Here is a 23,543-nt window from a genome sequence, read left to right as displayed (position 1 = left end):
TTGTGACATTTGTATATGTGTGTATGTGCATGTGTATGTGTATGTGTGATCTGCAATTATTCAACTTTGACGCTAACTGCAAAGCTTATCCGCGTGTGTCACTTTATATTATATACCAATGCATATGTACATAAATAAGTATATATATATATGTATATTTATATACATGTGCGCATGTGTGGGTGGGCAAGCTTATGAGCTTTGGCTATTACGCTGTTATTGCTGTTCTATGCCATTGTATTACGTCACCAACACATGCGCAACGCACAGCTGAGTGCCTGCAGCGACGTCACACAGTACGCATACATGCGCATGTTAGTAATTCAAAACATACAAACATACATACATACATACATAAATAAATACAAACCTTTTATCTCAAATTGTTATTTTTTTGAACACTTTTGCTGACTGCGCTTCGCTTTCAAAACTTTTGAATTTGATTTAATTTTGAATTGTGCCTTGCATTTTCAACTGTTCCTTTTTGTTTGCATTATTTTAACTCTTCACCGTGTTAGTTTTTTGTCGCCGTTGTTGTTGCTGTTGCTGTCGCTGTTGGTTTTGTTGTTGCTGTATTTGCTTTGTTTTAGTTCTTGGCGGCTGACAACGGCAGCAGCATTCCAAATGTGAACGTAGCATTTGAATTTTCAACGGTTTTGCGTTGCGTTTTTAACGTGAACTGAAATCGACTCGAACTGAACTCAACTGAATTGAAATGAATTAAAAGAGGACGTTTGCTTCACGCATACACACGCGCACACTAATAAACAGGCGTATCAGTCTCTTTCTCTCTCTTTGCTGCTCAATGTCTATATGTGTGTGCTCTACACGAGAACGCGAAACAAAACATAAAAGAAAAAGAAAACAAACGTCAGCAGGCAACTGCGAGAGTGTGGTAAACTTTGCACAGGGCACCTGGGCGACTAAACGCAATACAAAAAAAAAATTATTGAAAAACTTGTTCACTGCTTCGATTTTAATATTTGGCTGTTCAGTTCTTGCTTTATTGCTGAATATATATACATATATCTCTGTATATGTATATGTCTTAGTCTCTTGCACTTTTGCTGTGGTATACCAGCAGCCAGCCAAGTTTTAGCTTGCTTCGATGGAGCTTTTGCTTCACTTTGCTTTGCTTTGGCTGTCTCTCGATTTTCGACCTCGGACGTTTTGATGTTGTCGCTTACGCTGTCGCTGCTTGAATGAACGCCAGCGCTGCCAGCAACTTTCTAAAACAGCTGAGCGAGCCTCAGCCCAGCCAGCCAGCCAGCCAGCCACACGACAGCAGCAGCGAAACACACGCCAGATAAATACATATGAAGGTATATACGCTGCTTGCTTTGTTGCTTGTGTATATGTGTGAGTTGCTTATGTATAAAGCGAACGTGCCTTATATACATGCATATATGTATTGCTTGTGTGTGTGTGTGTGCGAGTGTGTTATGTATTGAAACTACGCCGTTCATTTATTTATGTACACGTTTATGTATGTAGCTAGTTTTGGCATGGCAATACGTATCACAGACACTTTACGTTGTTAGCAACATATGCTGCCAAGATCAACAATGTTGCATCAACAATGTTGCTGCGCATGTATACAAAAATCATATGGGATTTCCACTCGATTGAGAGCCAGAGAGCCCAAAATATAAGAAGCAGCACGTCAAAACATATGCGCGACAAGTAAAAAGGAAATGAGTATATATTGTGAATACACGTATGTACATATAAAGGCAAATTGTTGGTGGTGTTCGTGATAGCGTTTCAATAACAAAACCATGCAGACAACGCGATACACACACACATACAGTGGCTCACACCTTATTTCGTGCAGCAGCATAGTAGAACTTTGAAACCGTATTCCCGCTAAACCAGTAAAGATATCCAAAAAATTTAAATGAGGTTTTATTTATTGGTTATTCATTATGTATTAACACTTTCAATTATTTTTATATTATAATTAATAAGTTTTAAAACTAAAGAAAACTAAAAAAACAGCCCTTTTCCATATCACAGCTTATTTCGTGCACTTCACTTTCAATGACTTTATTGTCCAAAAATTCTTAAATTATGATAATTTTTTAACTCATTTTTGTTTAATCACCTCTTTGAATAGTGATTCCATCGAGTTTACTCATTTTCGGGTGATTCCGCTGGAGATTTTTGGCCAATCCTCCAACACGGCCGTTTTGAGGTCATTTTTATTGAATATTGACCATTTCCGAATGGCCACGCCCAATTTTGCCCACAAATTTTCTATAACGTTCAGGTATGACCACTGGGCCAGCGGATTTACCACATTTGGACTGTTCCAGATCAGCCAGGACTAGTCGATACCCGGTTTATTGTTTTGGTCATTTGCCTGATGCAATCGGGATCGCCCTTCTAGACCCACTTATTCTGCATTTTGGAGAAAATTCTTCTTCAAAAAGGATAAGTACATGTTATTGTTCATATTACCATCAATGAAAACTAAGTATCCAACTCCCAAACTCGACTTGCAGGCCCAACCATGCAACAGCCACTGCCATAGCTCATATTTGGTTTTAGGTGCTGATCTTGGAGCTCAGTATTTGGTGGGCGCCAGGCAGATTGCTTCCAATCCGACCCATATATATGCACATGAGTCGAAATTTAATATATTTGCGTCGGATGGGCTCCAATATGATTGCCGCTAAGCAAATACCGAGCTCTAAGATCTGCACCTAAAACCAAATATGACCTATGGCAGTGGCTGTTGCATGGTTGGGTCTGCAAGTCGAGTTTGGGAGTTGGATACTTAGTTTTCATTGATGGTAATATGAACAATAACATGTACCTATCCTTTTTGAAGAAGAATTTGCTCCAAAATGCAGAAGAACTGGGTCTAGAAGGGCGATCCCGATTGCATCAGGCAAATGACCAAAACAATAAACCGGGTATCGACTAGTCCTGGCTGATCTGGAACAGTCCAAATGTGGTAAATCCGCTGGCCCAGTGGTCATACCTGAACGTTATAGAAAATTTGTGGGCAAAATTGGGCGTGGCCATTCGGAAATGGTCAATATTCAATAAAAATGACCTCAAAACGGCCGTGTTGGAGGATTGGCCAAAAATCTCCAGCGGAATCACCCGAAAATGAGTAAACTCGATGGAATCACTATTCAAGGAGGTGATTAAACAAAAATGAGTTAAAATATTATCCTAATTTAAGAATTTTTGGACAATAAAGTCATTGAAAGTGAAGTGCACGAAATAAGCTGTGACATGGAAAAGGGCTGTTTTTTTAGTTTTCTTTAATTTTAAATCTTATAAATTATAATAGAAAAATAATTGAAAGCGTTAATACATAATGAATAACCAATAAATAAGACCTCATTTAAATTTTTGGGATATCTTAACTGGTTTAGCGGGAATACGGTTTCAAAGTTGTACTATGTTGCTGCACGAAATAAGGTGTGAGCCACTGTATATATGTATATGCATGCATACATACAGCGAACCCGTTTCCATATGTTTGATGGCTGCTGCTGCTGCTGTCGAGTCGTTAAGTGCTGATGTTGCTTTTGCTTTATATACTTATTCTTGTGTGTATGTATGTATTTATATGGCAGATTCTATTTTCTGAGTGTGGCTGCGTGTGTATGCGTAGTTGAGTACTTGTTGGCTCCTTACTCGCTTCGCAAAGCAAATAAACATCGCAGAAACGCATGCGCCGCCGTTAGCGACCCAGACAACAACGCCAGCAGCAAGGTTCAATTCGATACGATTGATGTTTGCTTGATTTTATTTTCTTTCTGCCATTCTTCGGCCATTGCTTTGGACTGCATCAACGACCTTATCAGTAAACACCCACACACCCACATACATACATACCTACGTGCGTACATAATTTATTGTTGTTTTTCTCATCGGCCAAGCTGATATGATATGATTTGACTGCGATTTGCGCTCTGCAACGTTCCGTTCCGTACTGTGCACTGCACATACATACATACATAAATAAAATCACTTAACGGCAAGACCAAGCGCTAACTTTAATGACCCAAGCAACCAAAGTCGGAGGACATGCGACAACAGCGTCGAGACAACAAAGACTCAAAAAAAAAAAAAAAGCAAAAGCAAAGAGCACAAAGAAAATGCTTGGCGTGTTCTTCTTGTCTGGGTTCTTGGGTCTGACCCGCCGCGCTCTCCTAAAAATCCTAAACACATACACATACACACACACACTCACGTATACGTATTTATTCTGTCTGTCTTCTGCTGTGCCAAAACAGGAAAGCAAAGAAATTGTTGAACCCTTGAATTTGGGATTTGTCTGCCTTGTCGTCTGCACACACGCATATACACATATAAACGACCGTGAGAGGGAAGTTTTATCAGTATAACTATCTACATTCATATACAAGTATGTAGTATGTATGTATATTTGCAGTTTTGTGTACAAAAAGTTTATGTACATTTATTATTTATTAATATTTAGATTTTTATGATTTGTTGGGGTTTTTGTTCTTATAATACAGAAAGCACATACATACTTAACTTTAGGCTGTGGCTAAATTAATTTCATGTTTATTTTAGAAAAAAAAATCTCCTTAAAGAGATCATTACCAAGTTAATTGATATAATAACAAAGTATATTGCGTAAATTGATCTTTGTGTACGACAAGTACGTATAATAATGTTATTATGCTGTATTCAATGTAGTCCATTTATGTACAAATTCACCAAGAGTTAATTCTGGTTAGTAGCCTTATATTAATTTCATATTAATTTAAGAAAAATTATCACATTTACCAAGTATATACACACATACGTACATACGAACATACATCTGTATGAATACAAAGTTATTCTGTTTATTTTGGTTTCTCCAATCTTTATGTTCTCTGCTTGTAAGAGTGAGAATTTAAAAAATGTATAGTTTTTCTTGAATTTGTCTCGACCTTAAGGTCGCTCGCGCTCTTAGCTTATCGAGCTCTATCGCGAGATGACAAATATTGACTGGAGTGTTCCTGATGTTACGTACTTAGTAGTACAAATAAAACGTGTTCCCACAAAAAGAAAGAAAACCAAAAATAGTGAGAATACTGCAGACCGAAACGTTTTTCAAAATTTTCCATGATTAGAGAGAAACAAGCAAAAGCCAACGGTAAAAAGGTGCGTCGCACAGATCGCAACAGGCTGACGAAAGAGAAACAGCGAAGAAAGACCGCAAGAAGGAGATGAACGAAAGCAGTTGAAGATTAAATGACTCAATCGTTCAACTTAAAATTTCCAATTAAACTCAACTAAAACAATTAATCAGAATTGATTGAGAAAATACCACTATAAACTGTTGATAACGATGCAATTTCCTTCTATTTGTGACTTTGAGAAATAGCAATAATAACAGACCTCAACAGTTTGCCTATTCATACTTATATGTACATATTCAGATATTATATTTTTTGTTCGCTTAAATAAGTTAATTGCTTATTTTCCACTAACATAAATGGGCACAAACTGTTTTGGTTTCGTCTCTCTCTGTGTGTTTGTGTGTGTGCATGTGGGGGGCCATGCCAAAAATGTTGCCAGCTCGCGCACTCATTTCTGTGCTCTCTTGCTCGCGCTCACTCTCTCCCTCTCTTTATGTTTCTGTCTCTGTCTCTCTTTTTACAGGCAGCACTTAAGCTTCACAGCTGCTGCCGCTGTTGTTGTTGCTGTTGAGTGTTGGGGGTTGAGAGTATAATAGGTGTTGATAAAAGACAGCGCTTCTTTCCTTGTGTGTGTGTGTGTGTGAGTGAGTGCAAGTGTTTGTTGGCTGCTTTGCAAGTGTATGCGTGTGAGTGTGCATATGTTTGTATGTGCGCAGTTGTTTTTAATTATGACGATCAGCTGTTTTAACAATCAAACGGTTAAAAGCGTTACGAAAGCGAAGATAGAACAACAATAAAATGAACAAACAGCAGGCGGCATAATATGTATGTATGTACAATATTGTCACTATGGTACTATCGGTAAACGCGAGCAACTTTGTAATTATGTGTATGTGTGCGTGTGTGCCTATGTATATGTAATCATTTGTGTGGGTGCCTTATTTACCATAACTTATAAATTATAGAGCTTCCACTTTTGTTATGGTCCGCACGTTGCTATAAATGTGAAATTGTATAGAACGCAATTGCTCAAATTGTTGTCGATTCTATGTATGTATGTATGTATGTGTGTGTGCGTGTTTGTATTGCGACCATTGGACTGCCGCTTGAGATTGATTGCGAGCAAATATAGACGCTCGGCAGACGACTGTTATACAAGGGACGCGTACTGTGTAAATAAGTTTGTATGTATGTAACTAAAAGGAATATATAACTACACACATACATATCTATTCACGCGGATATGCACGTTGTATACTTATGGGAGTCACCCTCAACTACTGTTTTTTTTTCTCGATTTTTCTCTAGACAAACAAAGACTTTACCACCTGAGAAACATTTTTGTTGTATTCCAAAGATTAATTCTCTCGCAAATATATCACATTATAAACTTTTGTGATATTAAAGTGGGTGACGGTGATAAAGTTGTGTAGCTACATTTGTAGCTCGTAAATAACGTTTATGTTTTTATGCATAAAAGAAGAAGAATAAACATATTTCGTAACTTTTAAATGTCTTTTGCAAAACCAGTCAAATTAGGTGTGACTGTATACACATACACATGTATGTACATACGTGTATGTACATATATTATTTACGATCTTGACTGTAGATCCAATCTTTTGTCTCTATCACACTGTAATATCATAACTCAAGGCGGAAAAATTTAACCAATGTACAATACAATATATGTATGTTTATACTTAAATTATTTCGCACACAAATTACCTAAGACTTTTATGAGTCATGCATGTGAGCAATAAATATTCTAACATCTAATTGAAATGGAATTAATTACTCTACAAGAAATATATACATATGTATCTATATATCCATAATTAGATACGTATACGCATACGTATTTATGTATCTAAATACGTATCTACCCACACTTACACACAGTTGTAAGTTTGTAATAATGTTAATTTGGCAACAATAAAAAATCACTTTTAAGCAGTGACGCACTTTGATTAACTTGGCTAACAAAGAGTCCAACCATATTTAGCATTTAGCGGAGAAAAGAGTCTTCAAATTAAATTTAATTTTGAGTGCTGGCATCAGTCTTAATGAAATAAAATGAGACGAGACGAGACGAGTCGAGTCAAAGAAGCAGGCGTCATCTCTTGTCGTGCGATGACTCCATTCCGTTTATTTTTGTAAGCACAACAGAAATACATACATATATTCATACACACAAACACACATACATACATAAGTGTGCGTCTCTAAGCAAATTGTTTTGTGCTAACGTGTTTAGAGAAATTCTGTGCGCATGTGTGTGTGTGTGTGCGTGTGTTTCTTTATAGAAATGAAACGCAAATTCCACCAAAACAATGCACACGAATATCAATCAAAGCGAAATCGTTCAAGTCTGCTAGCTAACCCCCTCCCATTCCGTTATACAAGTTAGTTGAGAACATAGCTTAATAGAAATAACAAAGAAACGAAAAGAAAGCATTGTTGTAACTGTTATTGAAGGGTGCCATGAGACATCTACATACCAGTCCTTCACACTGTCCATCTCTAACTCACAGCCACCTACCTCACTCTCTCCCTTTAACTCTGCCACCGTCTCTCTAACAGAAAGTGCCGTCCATCAGCTGTCTACATTTTGGTGGGTTCAATGGCTCTCTGGCAACGCTCAAATGTTACGCTCTTTATTTTCTTATTTTCTTTTTATTTTTTGCGCACACGTTGTCCAAAGTCATTCAACCCAAAAACCAAATAACGTAAAATAAAACGCAAAAGGAGGAGAGCGACGGCTGCGGCTGCGGCTGGGACAGCAACGGAACGGGAAGCAGCAGCAACAGCTACAGAAACGTCGGTGCCTGGCGGGGTCACTGAGCGAGTTCACTCTCCCTCTCTCTCTCTCTATCACTCTCTTTTTCACCCACTACTCTCCTTCGCTTCCCCTTGTTAGCTTAGCGTCCGTTAAACAACAACAACAAGTAGCAATGGGGTAAAATTTGAAAATATTGCGTAGCACGGGTCTCCAAAACAACAAAGCAAGTTCTGCTGCTGCTTCTACTGCTACTGCGATTGTGGTGAGTGTGACCAGCCTCCCTCAAAACAGCAAATGCAATGCAAATAACTCAAGAAGCTCGATGCCAGGCAAACTCAGGATGTGTTCATTGAAACTCATTTAGAGATCAACTCGCAAAGAGAGGGCAAACTGTATGTGTGCGTGTGCGTGTGTGTGTTTGTGTGTAACAGCTCGCCTAAATGTCTGTTAATTTCTAGAGCAGTGCACCACACACATACATACATACACTAATGTGTTCATGCGGCGTTGCTGATATACATTTTCGTCAACAATTTTCAATTCATTTGTATTTTTTTTATCAACCAAAACTAATATATGACCTCCCCCACCTCCACGCCAACTGTCAGATTATCAGTAGAAATAAAACTGGCTGTCGGTATATGAATATGATAAGCTTAGACCACTGTGCGTTTTATATTCTGTTATCTGGCCCGCAGGCCCATATAAAACGCAACCGCAAACGCTTGGACATTGACTCAAAATGACAGATGAAAAACAGAATAAAAAACATTTTCTGACATTTCACAATTATTAACGACCTGCCAATACCCTTCCCAATCAGGGCGCTCTTTAAAAAAACCAAGGAAAATGAATAATGTTCTCTCAGAGATAGCTAAAGTAGGTTAAATTCATAGCATATACGAAATTATTTACATACAAAATAGAACACGCTGAATTTATTCACTTTTCAATATGCGCAACAAGCTTTTTCTTCGCTTCTCTTTTCACGTCAACTTATCTATACATATGTATGTATGTGTGTGTGTATGCCTGTATACATTTCTACTTATGGTAATCTTTCGCACTTAACTACCTTTTGAGAATTTTAAGCATTTAAATGAAATAAAATATGCATGATCATGTCTAAAAAAATCTATTACATACGCACATACGTATGTATACATAAATATTGTGTACATATGTACATACTTTATTCTAATATTAATAACAAGATTTCACAATTTATTAAATTGGTTAGGAGTACTCAAATAATATTACATGAAAATAAAGTTCAAGCTCTATGGAGTTGCATTCTATATATAGGGGTCTTATGGAATTATGAATTTTTATGGATTTACGCATTGCTATATATATGTACATGTATAAATATTTGTATGTATGCTTAGCCATGAGCTGGAGTCACGACGCCACACAGGTATGCACGATAAATAGAGCAATGAGGGAAATAAGAATACAAAATCAACGATAAGCCCGAGATGATAAGTCGACGAATGCGGAAATCAAGCAACAGGAAGTCTCAAAAAGTTAAGATAACATTATTAAAATTGCAATTACTTAACAGTAGGCGATATTACACATTATTCCAATGAGTGCTGAACTTACTCATCAAAAAGAGCTATGAATTTGAAAAATCAAGAGTAAGCTCTTTTTCACCTTAAACTTATACATAATACAGGCACTGTAAAATTACAATGGTGATATTGAAAAAAAAAAAAATCTAAATTTAAGCGCGATTCGTCAAAGCTTAATTGAAGATCATTAATTTGTAAAAGCAATTAGATGCATTTGGACTTTTGCAAAAATAGTTATGTATTAGATATACATACATATTTATGTATGTACATATGTGATTTCTAAGCTCTCCTGAACTGTTAACTTAACGCTTTATGGTTATCTCCCATTAACTCCCGTTTAATGAACTTTAAGATGTGTGTTTGTGTTTATTGCAATATGAATTCGCTGTACCTATACACAAGCATTTTCTTTGTTGTCTACCCGCTTCTGGCGTCGTCAAAAGGAAATAAAATAACGCTTAAAAACTCAAGCGAATAAAAATCAAGGATACCCAGCCAGACAGACAGAGAGAAAACGAGAGAAAGAGCGCGTTAACAGTTTCTTTGTCTGCAGCAAAGACCAGAAGAGAATAAACCCAAGCAAAGCTGACGGCGACGTCGACGTTGATGTCGGCAAGACTCACACAGCTGATTAAGACGACAACAACAAAAGTAAACGTGTGTGCTTGCAGCGGGGGTGTACGAAATATGGATGGGAAGAGGGGAGGTTGCTCTGGCTGCTATTTCTGCTAGTGCTACTGCTGTTTGTCTGTCAACAAAAAATTGAAATGAGACGCAGTGAGACGTGAATTGAAATCATTTACTCATTCCCATATGCGGAGTAGCACATGCATATGTATGTATGTATGTATAATATATGTATAATCTATATACATGTACATAGTAGAACGTTGCTATGCGATGTACATACTACCTCTTCATACATCTACAAATACATGTATGTATGTACATGCATACACACGCACGTAGAACAGAAACAAGTTTTAAGCTCTACAACGCAATCCTCAAAGTTCTCTTGTGAAATTCGAATTCTAACTGTCATTAACATGTTAATACTCAAATTCAAATGCTGCCCATATATGTATGTACATAGTATGTTTCTTGTATTTACATGCATACATATTTTTCATACATACAGAAATAGTCATAGACTTTCATACGTAATGCAAATTGGGTACGTAATTCGCTAAAGACGCAAAACCAAAGCGAAATGTAATCAAAATGGCTGACTTACCGTTTAACCAACGAATAAATAGAAGGGCAAAGAACTTGCAAGGTTGCCCCACAGCTTTCCGATTTTATTCCTGTTGCCAATTAGTTTAGTTGCTTCACTTGGACATTTTTGCAGTTCAGTTGGACTTTCGCATAATAAATATTGATTCGATTCGCTTCGCAGATCCGCTGCTGCTTCTGCTGCTCCTGCTTCCGATTGGGACTGTTGTTATTTGCCTTCTCCACTCCTTCCTTATTCAATTGCACACAAACGTAGACGCACACGCACACATCAAGCAACGCCGACGCCGACGCTCAGCTGTGCTTTGTTGCTACAAATGCTGCGGTTGCTGCTGCCCCCGCGCCAGCTTACAGCCGACAACGGTAAATTTTCGCACATCGATTATTTGGCTCCGTTTTGAACATTATTATTGCATGCAGCTCGAATTGAATTAATATTTATTGCACGCACACTTAAATTCAGGTGCACCAGAGTCAACAAAGAGCCACTTTTTACATAATATGAAATGTACAGAGGCGAGGCGAGGCCCAAGCAGCAGGCGTCAATTGCTTTCTTTCTTTTACTACTGCATTGCACATTCTGTTTCTCGCATTTTGCTTTCTGCTTTCCTTGAACTTATTATAGCATACAGCATATACATATCTCTGTATTTATGTATGTGTGTAACTGTAAACGCAAGCAGCACTGCAAGTTTATTGGCGTACAATGCGGAAAACCGAAAAATAATTAAACGAAAAAAGCCAATTGTTTGATTTTTTTATTCACTTGTCTACCGCACTTTTCGTTCGCTCTCGTCTCCTATGTTTCACTTTGTTGTCTTTATTAGGGAAAATTGATCGTTGCTGCTAAAGCGAATACCACAACAAATTGAACCACAGTCACTGCTGCTAGCGAACAAAACCAATTTCGCTGCTGCAACAACAACAACACTTTCACCGCTGTTAGGAGCGTCTTTGGCTGCTGCGTTTTGCATAATTAAGCGCGTTCACACACAACACACAAACACACGCTTTTAATATTCACTGCAGATACAGATTGTTAATAATCTCAACATAATTGTTTATTATTTCGATATGCCTTCGTCTAGCGCAAACTAAACAACTACAGCTCGATTGCAATCGAAAAGTATCTCATAATCATTAAACGATGACGGCGATAACTGAGGAGGCTGAACGATAACTACTTATCGAAGAAAACAGTGTCACGTTATTACCGTTTTCTTAATGGAGCACCACTGAAATGCGCGCTCATTTTAAATCTTTCTTTGACATGCCCATATTAAAAATCTGATTTTGCACACATATGTCTGTACTTACATATTCACCTTCGAAAGCTTAGCACATTTTATTTCGTTAAATAAATATTTGTCGTTTTTCTTTTTTATGTATAGACCTTAAGGTAAGTTTAATTAAAGTTGATGATATCATAAAACTATTGATGCACTTATTGGTTCATATATTATAGAAACACATAAATTACTAGTTAATTAGCTATAGATTGTTTAGCTACAAGCCATTAGATGAGGCAACCAATTGATATTTTAAATGCTACATTTAGTTTTAAGCACAACAAATAAATTTACACATATATTAAATGTTAAATTCCCACTGGCAGCGTGCCTTTTGTGTTTACTCTACTAAGATGTAAATATGTCTAGATGCGTAATCACCAATAAGATCGCTTTAACTCTTATTAGAAATAAGCTCGGTTTCTTGATACCCCAGCTATGTAGCATAGATAGCTTTAGTTCATATAAGAAACCTGTGTAAAAACCAATTGGTAGAAACTCGAAAGGGAGATGACAAAAAGTATTTCCAATTTGAAATGTTGTACCCGCTCTTCATTTTGTGTGGAATACATTTACAAAATAGACAATTATACATGTATAGAGTTATATAATTAAATATATATATATTTTGTTTTCTCATAATGTATATATATATATTGATTTATTTACCATGTGTGTTTATGTAATGTTTTAGAAACGTGATCCATCTGTTTGTTTGTTTATTTGTGTGTAAAAGATTTGCTTGCACTTGAATGGTTATTATTTGTATTTTTTTGTTTTTTCTCGTTTTTTGTTTTTAGTTTGTGTTTGTTATGGTTTAATATACAAATTGTATTTCGTTGACATTGTGTGCAGCCAGACACAAACACAAGCACATGTATGCCGATGCGTGCTGTGTGACTATATATTTATTGCATATTGCATAATGTATAATGTTCTTTGTTATATATGTATATGCTTACATATGATTTAGCTGGCAATAAATTAAAAAAGAACGGAATATAGCAACAGTTATATTGGAAAATAGCCTAAAATTATTCATTGACTGTAAGGTGTGTGTGTGTGTGTGTGTAGTTGTATGTGTGGGTGAACGCTTTGTGGTTCTATCGACATCTTTAGACTTGATTAAAATCTCAGTTATGTATATATACATACATATACACATATATTAGTATTATATGCATTTGCTCTCACTAATCATAAAATCATAATTGTATCAACACCTAAACAGCATGCAAGCAAGTTGTATGTGTATGCTTGTGTGATCGTGTGGGCGTGTGAAATTATAGAAAATATTCAAGTGAAAATATATGTATACATACATATACATATGTACGTATATCTACATGCAAAAGCAAAACATGTTTAGCTAATTTGATTGACAATTATTCTTAAAGATAAACAAAAAAGATCAGATAGATGAAACAAACATGAAAACTTTACAAATAATAATGGCTAATAATACACACAAAAATCATTAAACGTTATCTAGTTAACATAACAGCTTAGCATATTAAATAAAATAATCACAATTTTACATGTTTGAAGGACAGAGTTTTAGAAACTCTTTGAAAGTAATAAAACTAAAGACTATTAAAAGTGTTTTGCTTCGATTCGTTTTAGTAAAACGAATTTCGTTACAATTTTTGTGTGTTTCGAATGCTTAAATATCGAGTTATTAGAATCTTGCTTTAGTTATACACAGTTTCTATCGGTGTGTGTGTGTGTGTGTGTGTGTGTGTGTGTTGTAGGTGTTTGTGTGTGAGCGTAGCTGTGTTTTGCTTTGCTTCCTGCACTTATCATCCATCATTCCAGCATCCACCATCCACCGTTCATTAGTCGCCGCCTTCAAGCAATTTGAGATAATACAACATCGCAATGAGCATCAGGCTTAGGAGCATGGCAATCAGGATGATGCAAACAGGCCAACATCAGTCCGTGGCAGATTTGCGCATTATCCTTCGGGCAAAGCCAATGGCCGTATCTCAGAGAATCTCACAGCAGCGACAATATCTTGGACGATGCCCCGTTGTCACAGCGGGCGGTGTGACAGGTGCAAAATAGGCGTGCACCTTGATATTTGGTAGATGATTCTGAAAGCAAAACAGAAAGTTCAGCAAATGGTATATACTCTATAGATTTACACATATATTCGAATATATATATAGCTACTGCCTGCTACCACGCCCACCTTCAGTTTGCGTATGGCTGCGCGTGAAATGAGCTGGCAGTCAAAGAGCTCGATGCGCTGCAAATTGTGGCACGACACTAAATGCTCCAGCGTTCGATCCGTGATCAATGGACAATTGTCCAGCTCTAGCACCGATAGACTCTCAGCTGCACAGCTGCCCGTAGTCAAATGCCGTATGCCATCGTCCGTAATCAGTTCGCAGTGCGACAGCGTCTATAAGGGAAACGAACGATGTATAAAACTAACTCAATTATAGGGTATTCTAGGAAAGCTTACCAGCTTCTCAAGACTGGGACAGCCGGTGGCCAGGTGAGCCAGCGTCAGATCCGTTATCTGGCTACACTCCTCCAAATCCATGCGCTCCAGGTACTTGCAGTTACGGCCCAACGCCTGAAAGCCAATGTCCGTAAAATTGCGACAGCCCGACACCTCCAAGGTGTTCAACTGTTGGTTGTGCTGCGACAAGGCCATCAGCGAGAGATCAGTTAGTTCCACACACTTGGACACGCACAGCTTCTGCAGTCGAGGGCAGCTCGCGGCCAACTGCCGTATGGACGTGTCGCTGATGGTCTGCAAAGGCAAAGATACAGCTATAAATGTAGGCTAAAGAAAACTTCATAGATATTTCATTTGGAAACAGATCTGATATGGAGATCACTACACCTAGAAATACAGCTTGAGCTTCTCATTTGTTTATTTCCCCACATTTGCTATCTCAATTATTAATTAGCCAGTTACAATTGGCATTACCTCGCAGCTGTGTAGATTTAGCACCATTAGATCGGGACAGTATTTGGCCAGGCACGTGATGGCATTGTCGTTTATTTGTTTACAACCTTTGCTGCTGAACTTTCGCAGTTTGACACAACCGCGTGCCAGCGCCTCGATTCCATTTTCGGACACCAAATGGCACCAGGACACATTGATCTCCAGCAGGTTCTACAAAATAAGCACACTCATATTACTTCACTTTTTTCGGAATTAGGCTAATATTGAGTTGATTTACCGGACAGCCATCCGATATATATTTGAGGCTATTATCTGTTATGTTCGAGCAGGAGTCCAAGTTGATGGCCGTCAGCTTGCTGCAGTATCTGCTTATGTCTGCGACTGCATTGTCTGTGATCTCCTTGCATTTCGACAGATCCAGGTGTTCGATATTGTGGCAGTGATTTGCTAGAGTTCTGCATAATAAAAAACGTTTTTATACAATTATTATTTATAATTAATAATTTGAATGCAAGTTTCTCAATTCCTCAATGCTTTCGGTTTAAGTTACAATTCCAACTACACACACACAAAAGGAAATAACTGTCTCTATATCCTCTCACTGTATTGCCCTTATGTCTCATTGAATTGTTTTCACTCTCTCTCTCTCTCTTTTCTTTGAGCGAAGCTGCACTTTGTTGTTGGTTCTTATTTGCGCTCAATCAAAATTGCGCTCTCACTTTTTTGAGTGATGCTCTTTTTCTATCTCTTCTTCTTCTTTTTCTTCTCACTCTGCTTGCTTCACATTAAAAACGCAATTTAAACGCATTCAATTTCGTTAGAGTGAATTATGCTTTATTATATACATATGTATGTACATATATGTATTACATACATATGTATAAATAAGTGTATATACATACATATATTGTTACTTACTTTATGGACTGATCTCCCACGAATTGGCAGCCACGAAGCGATAAAGATTTGAGAAAGCCGCCGCATCGTTGCGATATATTCTCGATCACCGGGCCCTGTATGAACGGCGTGCGCAAGGAAAGAAAAAGCATAATGATAATTAAAGGTAGCCAAGTCAGGTAATGCATAGCGATTAAATACACACCTCGATATCACGTTGGAAATCGAACAAATTGATTTTCTGCCAGCTGGAACCGTCTAAGGCGAGCACATTCCAATATTTGCACACCTACGCACAAATAATTTAGTTTCATCTGTATGCATATTGATGTTGAGCGACTCACCTGGGCACAGCGGCATAATGAGACGACATCCAGGTAGGAGAAAACGCGCAGCAATACCTCCTTTGGCAGTTGTTTGATTAGCTCATCGTCCAGTTCGGTGGCGCCTAGGAATGTTTGCTGTGAATAAATGACAAAGTCATGAGCCAGCGTACACACACTCACACGTATGTACATATATGTGGATGTAGCTCTGACATCCACACAAGTGTTAAATGAGTAATTTGTTTTTAATAGAAATTTGATGCGACTGTCGTACCAAAACAAAACAATTGACTCCAATCTTAATTGAGGCTGCCCCAAAAACAATGCTCAAACAATAAAGGAAAAGAACAAATTAATTGATGAACAATGCTCGAGACGGAAAGAGAGAGAGAGAGAGAGTGGGGAAGATAGAGGAGAGAGAATACAACAGGGCGAGGCGAGACGTGGGGCTATGTACAAAATGATAGCCTTGATGAATGACCGCTGAGAGATGCCATATCGAGTGAATGGAGTGGAAACCGAAAATCAAAGCAATATTTGTATTTGTTTTTTTTTTTTTCTTTGTTTTTGTTTTTCTGATCTGTCTTTGTTTTCTTTTGTGTTTAATCTTACGGACTCGTCCTGTTCCACACCGAGCTGCATTGGCATTTGTGTGCGCTGCTGCTGCTCTACAACGCACGCCTCATCTGCTGCTGGCGAAATTGAGGATGCGCTGGATGAGTAGCTGGCGCTGACGCCGCTGCCAGTGCCACTGCTGCTGCTGTTGCTGCTGCTGCTGCTGTTGCTACTGCTGCTGCTGTTACTGTTAACAGCCATAATGCTAGCAATGGGCGCTGCGCTGCCAAAGGTTGCTGTGCGCCAAATGCTGCTGCAGATGCCACTGATTAGATTTGTGCTGCCGCTGCCGCTGCCGTTACCATTGCTGTGGTTATTATTGTTGTTCACATTGTTGTTGTTGCTGCTGCTGCTGTTGCTGTTGCTGCTGCTGCTATTGCTCAGCTGTAAGCTCAAATTTCGATTGGCATTCGCATTATTGTTGTTCTCTGCGCTGTCATCCAACAAGGCCGCAGCAGCGGCAGGCGTCGACGCACTTACGCTGACGCTGGTGCTGTTAGTTGCCGTTGTACTGGCGCCGCTGCTGCTGAAGCTGCCACTGCCGCTAATGCTGCTGCTGCCGCTGGGTGGACACAGCAACTCAATACTGCCAGCAGCGACTCCACCACCACCTCCACTGCCGACGCCACCGCCACCGCCGCCGTCATCAGCACTGCCTCTGCCACTGCCACTATTAGGCGCAGCACTAATACCACTACGCGCAAACATCAAGGGTTCGTTCGTGTAAGCTCTTCAAACGCAAAGCAGCGTTGCTCTAGTCTTTCTTCCGTTGCCTTCTGTTCTTTAAAGCGTCAACTCTTCGACTGACGCTCACTCACTCAGCGAGAGAGCGAACGAGAGATAGAGAGAGAGAGAAAGGTCTTAGCCGTTGCGCGCTATTGTTTGTGTCTTCGTGTGAATGCACGATTAAATTATTCACAAATTGCGTATTTGGTTATGTCGTGATATATTCCCCTCTCTTTGACTTTTGTTTGTTTTTGGCTGCTGCTGCTGCTGCTGCTGCTGCTGCTTGACGAAAACAAACCATAAATTTACAATGAAGAGACTTCGTCGCGCTCTTTTCCGTTGCTGCTCTTCGAATCGCTTATTTAATCAAGAGTGCTTAGTCAATCATTCGCTCCGCCGCTCTTCGTATCGAGTGCACTTTTTGCTCTTTTTACTTTTTACACCAGGAACTTGTGTTTGTTGAATTGTTTATTCATTGTATTTTTATTATTGTTGCTTTTGTTTCGATATTTGGTTTAGCTTTTAACTTTATAGCTACGCGTGGCGCGCACGTGAGAAATAGAACAGAAATACATATTAAAAGACATCATAATATCCACCCAAGGTTGACGTCGTTACAATGCAACTTATGCAGATTTAAATGAATTTCTTAATAATGTAATATACATTTGTATACATACATATGTATATTGTTTTATATTTGTCTTCAACCTATATGGCCAACTGATCTTTCTGCCTCGCGCATAATTGACAACTCACACGCTTCGCGTTATGCCTCCGACTGAGACCCCAAAAACGGACGACCAGTCAATGACCATGCGCCAACTCCCCTTATTCCGCACCACCTCCCCCTAAAATATTTAAAGTGTATGGCATTCAGCTTAAATGAAAAATCATCAAAGCCAATTTAAAAAGGCAATCGAACGTGTTGCGAATTCGAGTAAAGCGACCAAAGAATAAAACCACATACATACATACAGACAAGCATACAGCAGACCAGCTGATTGGAACTTGATGATCGGCTCAATAACTGGAAGTAACCAGCGAGTGACCAAAAATACATGCAAAACTTACATATGTACATACATACATGTAGACATGTGTGCATAAATATTAATATAAAAATTATAAATATTACATGAAGTATTGTTCATATATAAATAAAAAGTTCATTTATGAGCTTAATGCTCAATATATAAACACTTATGTACACACATATGTATGTATGTATGTATAAGAGTGTCACAACTCAATCTGCGTTCATTTATTAAAAGGAAGCTTAAGTATATCAAAAGAGCGAGCAAAAGCAAACTATAGCGCAAGAGAAGACTTAAAATTCCTTTTTCCCCATTTTTTTTTTTAAATGGACACACATTTACATATACACATGTGCATATGCATGTATTATATTACAATAGGTACATATAATGAGGCTTTATTCGTCGCATTGAAGATCATTATATTGCTGATTGGAGGACTCATGCGATGAGTGACAAAGCTTTTGAATTAAATTCGTATTTATAGAAGTAAAATGAAAATGTACATACATATGCATTTAAATAGACATGCATGACACACACGTTGCATGTTCATCATGCCTTTATGTCTATGCTAATTTGTAGCCTTGCTTCAATGGCTCACAGCAACAACTATCAACATGCTCTTATATGGCCAACTCTTATACTGTCAAATCTATGCGAATCTATGTAACCGATATGATACACAAATCTTTCTATGCACTTACATACATAGGAATAGCGTAAGCAAGCAGAAAGGGCTGAGTGGAAGCCGCAACAAAGATAGGGGAAGAGAGAGAGAGAGGGGTGAGCACACAGTTATCGCATGTTTCATGGCTTGTGTGAAATCATCTCACATCAAAATTCTTATTTATTTTAACTCAACTAAAAGGCTTTAATTCATTTCGCATGATTAGGTGCACACTTTTCACTTGCCACAATGAGAAGCGACGGTCACACAGAAGGCAGAAGTTTTGATTATTTGTCCGAGGGTCGTTTGAGAAGTAATTGATATTACAATTACATTCGTTTTTATATAAAAAAAATAAACAAACAATAAACAATGTATGATCACTTAATTACATCAATCAACAATATATGCATTCGTTTATTTATAATTAATAATACATGAGCTGCCCTCGCTCGAGTACGTGATTCTGGGTACACTATTATCTGGACGTTGTACGCTGATTTGTTAGGAACGTCGAAGCTACAGCCCAAGTCTCACAAAAAAAGAAAGAAGAAGATGAAAAACACGCTCTACGAACAGCTGAGAGGCATAATGTCGAAAATAAATTGGAATCGTAAACGCAATTACGGCGCAAAGGCACAAGCAAAGCAAAAAAAAGCGCAAAGGTGCTAAAAGACGAGAGAGCGAGAGAGTGTGTGACAGAGATAGAGCTATTGTGTTGATCGTCTTAAAAAGTAAACAATATTTAAAATGCAAACTCTGCATATCGACCACTGTTGTCTTATTGCTTTTATGGACAGCGACCTCGACCAAATGTAATGGACAGAAGAACAACAAACCTATATATGCATGTATGTATTTGCATATAAAAGCTATTTATATTTGTATTTGAATATAAATACAAAAAATTGGGAAGCGAACTGCATTTATATAAGCCATGGCCAAATCAAACAGCCCAGCTAGCCAGTCATGCAGTCAGCTGTGTGTCAATTGGCGAGTCTATTGCACTGATATACATACATACTTACATATGTATGTACATGTATATACAAAAAGTATATGACAATCTGTATATGGGGCTCTCGAAGGCCACAAGGTCACCGAAAACTGGGTCAGTCGTGTGCATATCTGTGCTACATACAGTTATCTATGTATATGAATGTAAGTATGTATAATGCATATACATATGCATGTGCGTACGTGCATATGTCTGCGTGCTTTTTGCATGCATGTACCTAAAAAGAATTATGCGAGCACGCAAATAACAATCAAAAGCGAGACGCAATAAAAGCAATGAAAAAGAATAAAACCTTATCAGCATAGACAGAGGCACAGAGAGACAGCTAAATTACAAAAGCATAACAATTTCCCTTTTGCAGCAGTGTGGGACCAACTACCGTTGGAGCGCAAAACAGACAGCGATAAAGAACAGAGAACAGCTGACGACACACAAGGAAAAAAACACACGCAAACTAAAGGCAACTGTAATAAAGTGTTATATGTATGTATGCAAAAACACCAAACAGTCACACTCACGAGCACATATGTATGAGAGCGAGCACTAATACATTTACACTTAAGTTTTACATGTCCAGTTGATAATAAAAAAAACACAGTAAATAAATAAAAAATACATCGCGTACCATTTGTTTTTTTAATGTTTAATTTCTGTTGAATTGGTCTTCTTTTATTACTGTGCGACGATTTACATAGTACGCGCACAAATTCAGCAAAAGAATTTCAAAGATTTCTACACAAATAATTTTGACTTTTTACTTTTTGTTATGTGGATGCGCTGGAAAAACCAAAATCACACAACCAGAGTAAATGCAGACACGCGAGACAATGACAGCGCAGCGACGACCGCAACAACGCGACGACATGGATAACAACAGAGCACAGAATGGTAACTGAGCGAGCAGCGAACAGCGAACAGCTGCAGCTCGAATGCGCTCTGCTCGGGCCTCGAAAATGCATGTGGGGTCACACTTACAATTACACACACACTACATACACATGCAAGCATATACTATGGAGCGCGCGCCAGATGCGTGCGAGGGGGCGGTGCAATGCACCCACAAAAATAACAACACGAAAGTCTCAATGAGAGCGTATGTATGTGTGTGCGCGCCGAAGGCAGAGCGAACAAACGAGCGACTGAGTGAGAGTGAGAGAGCGCAAGCGTTTGACAAACAAAAACAAATGTCGGCATGGAACCAACTAAAATTCCACTGCTGCGTTTAAAGCGCCACCAACACCAACACCACCAACACTATGAATGGCTGTATAATACTTACATACATACATGTACATATGTTTGCATTCACTTTTTAATTGCATGCATAGTGCTGCCAGACAGTTGTAATTTCATGTCAGCTGTTTTTCCGCTGAAAAGCCCTGTGGTCATCTTTGCTTTTGTTGTTGTTATTGCTGTTAACTTAATTTCAATAGCAATCCAGACACAATTTAACTGTAAACGAGAACTCACACACACTCATAGTCACATTGACTCATGTACATTTTTAATCCATTTTCGACAGCTAAGAACGATAGCTACAACGCAAATCAAAATCAGACACCTTCCGCCTTCCCCTTCAGGCAATTAGCATGGGTTGGGCAACTCTATAAGCGGAGAGTGGATTGCGGGCTGTTGCACTCTGCTTCCAATTAGATGTCTAGCGCTGAGTCAAACACACTCTTACTCTAACCCTCGTTTGTGTGGATGTGTGGATGTGTGTTTATGTATTGAAGACTTCAAAGAAGTTCCTAACACTGGTCATTAGCTGGGAGCTAGACTGGATGTGAACAGTTACGACAGTGGGGTCGACGTCAACGAGTTTATTGCACTTTTGCTAAGTCGCTGTTAACTTGTGTAAAAAGACAAACAGTGAGACAAGTTTGGGGTTGGGTTAGCAGCCACTTACACTTTTAGGAGCGGTTAGGGCATGAAAGCAACAGCGTGCAGCGCCAACAAAGGCGACATTTTGCTCGTGACAAAGAACCAACTTGCTATAAAAGAAATCATAAGAGGAAATAAATGTATATATGTATGTATGTGTGCATGAGCATAACACAACTGCATTCGTGTATAAGGGGGAAGTAGAACGAAGGGCGATAATCTTGTTTGACTGACTGTCTCGTTGTCTGGAGTTTATGTGCGTGTGTGTGTGTGGGTGAGTGTTGTGGCTGATGCGCGCAAACAAAAGAGCAACAACTATGAGCAGATGCACAAATAGATACACATACATACATATATTACACACATTCGCGGATATTTTAAAATGGAATAGCCAATGAGAGGCACTGAAGCTGTTTATTGTTGCCTTTGGCTTTTATTGCTTTGATTGTTGTTGGCACTGCTCTTAAATTGCATTCCCAGTCAGCTAAACAGACTAAAGTAAAGGAAACACAAAATTCTCATATGCGCTACCAATATGGGTTTAGCCTACACCCACCCACACACAAAGTAAACAAGGTTCTGTTTTCTTTACGCTTTATGACGCTTTTCGTGTGAATGGAGCAACATACATACATACATATATTTAGAGACTCATACAAACATATTTGCTTGCATCCAGAGGACATGTAAATATGTATATTCATGTATAATGTACATAAGATATTCTACTTACATCGATTCGATTATGGCGATGGTTCGAATTGGTCATTTTATGCGTTGCGATTTGCTGTCGTTGCCCTCTCTCTCTCTGTCTTTCTCGCTCACGCTCACGCTCTCTATCTGTGTGGAGATATTTTTCTTTGTTGGTCGGCCGTTACGGCGTCCCCTTCCCACGCGCACAACAGCACACGCTCTTCAGTGCCTGTGTGTAAGTGTGTGTGAGTGTGGGTAAGCAGGAAATTATGCGTCGCACTGCGGCTGCTGCTGCTGCTGCTGCTGCTGTGTTTGTACCAGTTGGTTGTTAATGCACTGGAGTTCTTTGTTCTTTTGCGACGTTGTTGTAGCTGCTACTGCTGCTGTTGCGTCGTTATAATTATACATTATAACCAACTGAAATTGTAATTAAGCCGACTTGTTCCTAATGCGTAAATAACTTTTCCCTGTCGAGCAGTTTTTTCATTGTGTTTTCGATCGTTATTTGCAGTTATTTTTATGCACATTACACTAACTTATCGTGTACGAATATACACAATGATAAGATATTATTTTTATCTGTTCTCAATCGCGATTTTGCTTTGCAATTGCAGCATTACAATGAAAAATCTGCAATACATTTAATACGTTTCGCCACTCTGCGCGTCTCGCTCTAACTTTGTTCTGTTTATGTTTATTTTTCTTGTGAAAATTTCGACGAGATAACCACAAAGTAGCGATGAATCCGATGAATCGATGCAA

At 38.5% G+C, this 23,543-nt stretch overlaps 2 protein-coding genes and 1 long non-coding RNA gene across 6 annotated transcripts in view; 1 reads left to right on the top strand and 2 right to left on the bottom strand.

The window, feature by feature from the left end:
• Positions 1-11,834, bottom strand: part of atos (atos homolog atossa) — a 23,469-nt gene extending 11,635 nt beyond the window's left edge. Inside the window, exon 1 of one of the 3 annotated variants that reach the window (XM_030382182.2) lies at positions 10,711-11,834. The gene's annotated coding sequence lies outside the window, so the exon portion shown is untranslated. Of the gene's footprint in view, positions 1-370; positions 1,225-3,855; positions 3,944-10,710 lie in introns of those variants that run through there. The other 2 variants (XM_089261234.1, XM_089261233.1) reach the window with 2 other exon arrangements.
• Positions 5,281-14,093, top strand: LOC149091164 (uncharacterized). Its single transcript, XR_016196958.1, has 2 exons — positions 5,281-5,527; positions 13,750-14,093. It is a non-coding gene; the product is annotated as an uncharacterized LOC149091164 (long non-coding RNA).
• LOC108653513 (uncharacterized) lies at positions 12,595-23,543 on the bottom strand. 2 transcript variants are annotated; one of them, XM_018104059.3, is made up of 9 exons: positions 22,822-23,543; positions 16,160-16,276; positions 16,021-16,104; positions 15,837-15,931; positions 15,196-15,373; positions 14,940-15,128; positions 14,466-14,759; positions 14,190-14,402; positions 12,595-14,091 (listed from the first exon to the last, which is right to left on the bottom strand). In XM_018104059.3, the coding sequence occupies exons 1-9, from the start codon at positions 22,855-22,857 to the stop codon at positions 13,984-13,986; spliced, it is 1,314 nt and encodes a 437-aa protein (XP_017959548.1). In that variant the 5' UTR covers positions 22,858-23,543; the 3' UTR covers positions 12,595-13,983. The 2 variants fall into 2 exon arrangements, with proteins under 2 accessions (XP_017959548.1, XP_030238050.2); XM_030382190.2 differs by lacking the exon at positions 22,822-23,543 and adding an exon at positions 16,754-17,482.

This window comes from Drosophila navojoa, chromosome 5 (assembly GCF_054131105.1).
Source record: "Drosophila navojoa isolate 15081-1374.11 chromosome 5, UAZ_NAV_1.0, whole genome shotgun sequence".
In the NCBI taxonomy this organism is placed as follows: domain Eukaryota; kingdom Metazoa; phylum Arthropoda; class Insecta; order Diptera; family Drosophilidae; genus Drosophila; species Drosophila navojoa.
This window is presented reverse-complemented; position numbering and strand designations above follow the sequence as displayed.

Coding starts and splice junctions, on each gene's coding strand:
- LOC108653513 (XM_030382190.2), bottom strand. CDS start 17,464: ATGTTTGCGCGTAGTGGTATTAGTGCTGCGCCTAATAGTGGCAGTGGC. Junction 16,277..16,753: donor GTGTGGAACAGGACGAGTCC/GTAAGATTAAAC, acceptor ATTTATTCACAG/CAAACATTCCTAGGCGCCAC. Junction 14,092..14,189: donor CAGCCATACGCAAACTGAAG/GTGGGCGTGGTA, acceptor TTTTGCTTTCAG/AATCATCTACCAAATATCAA.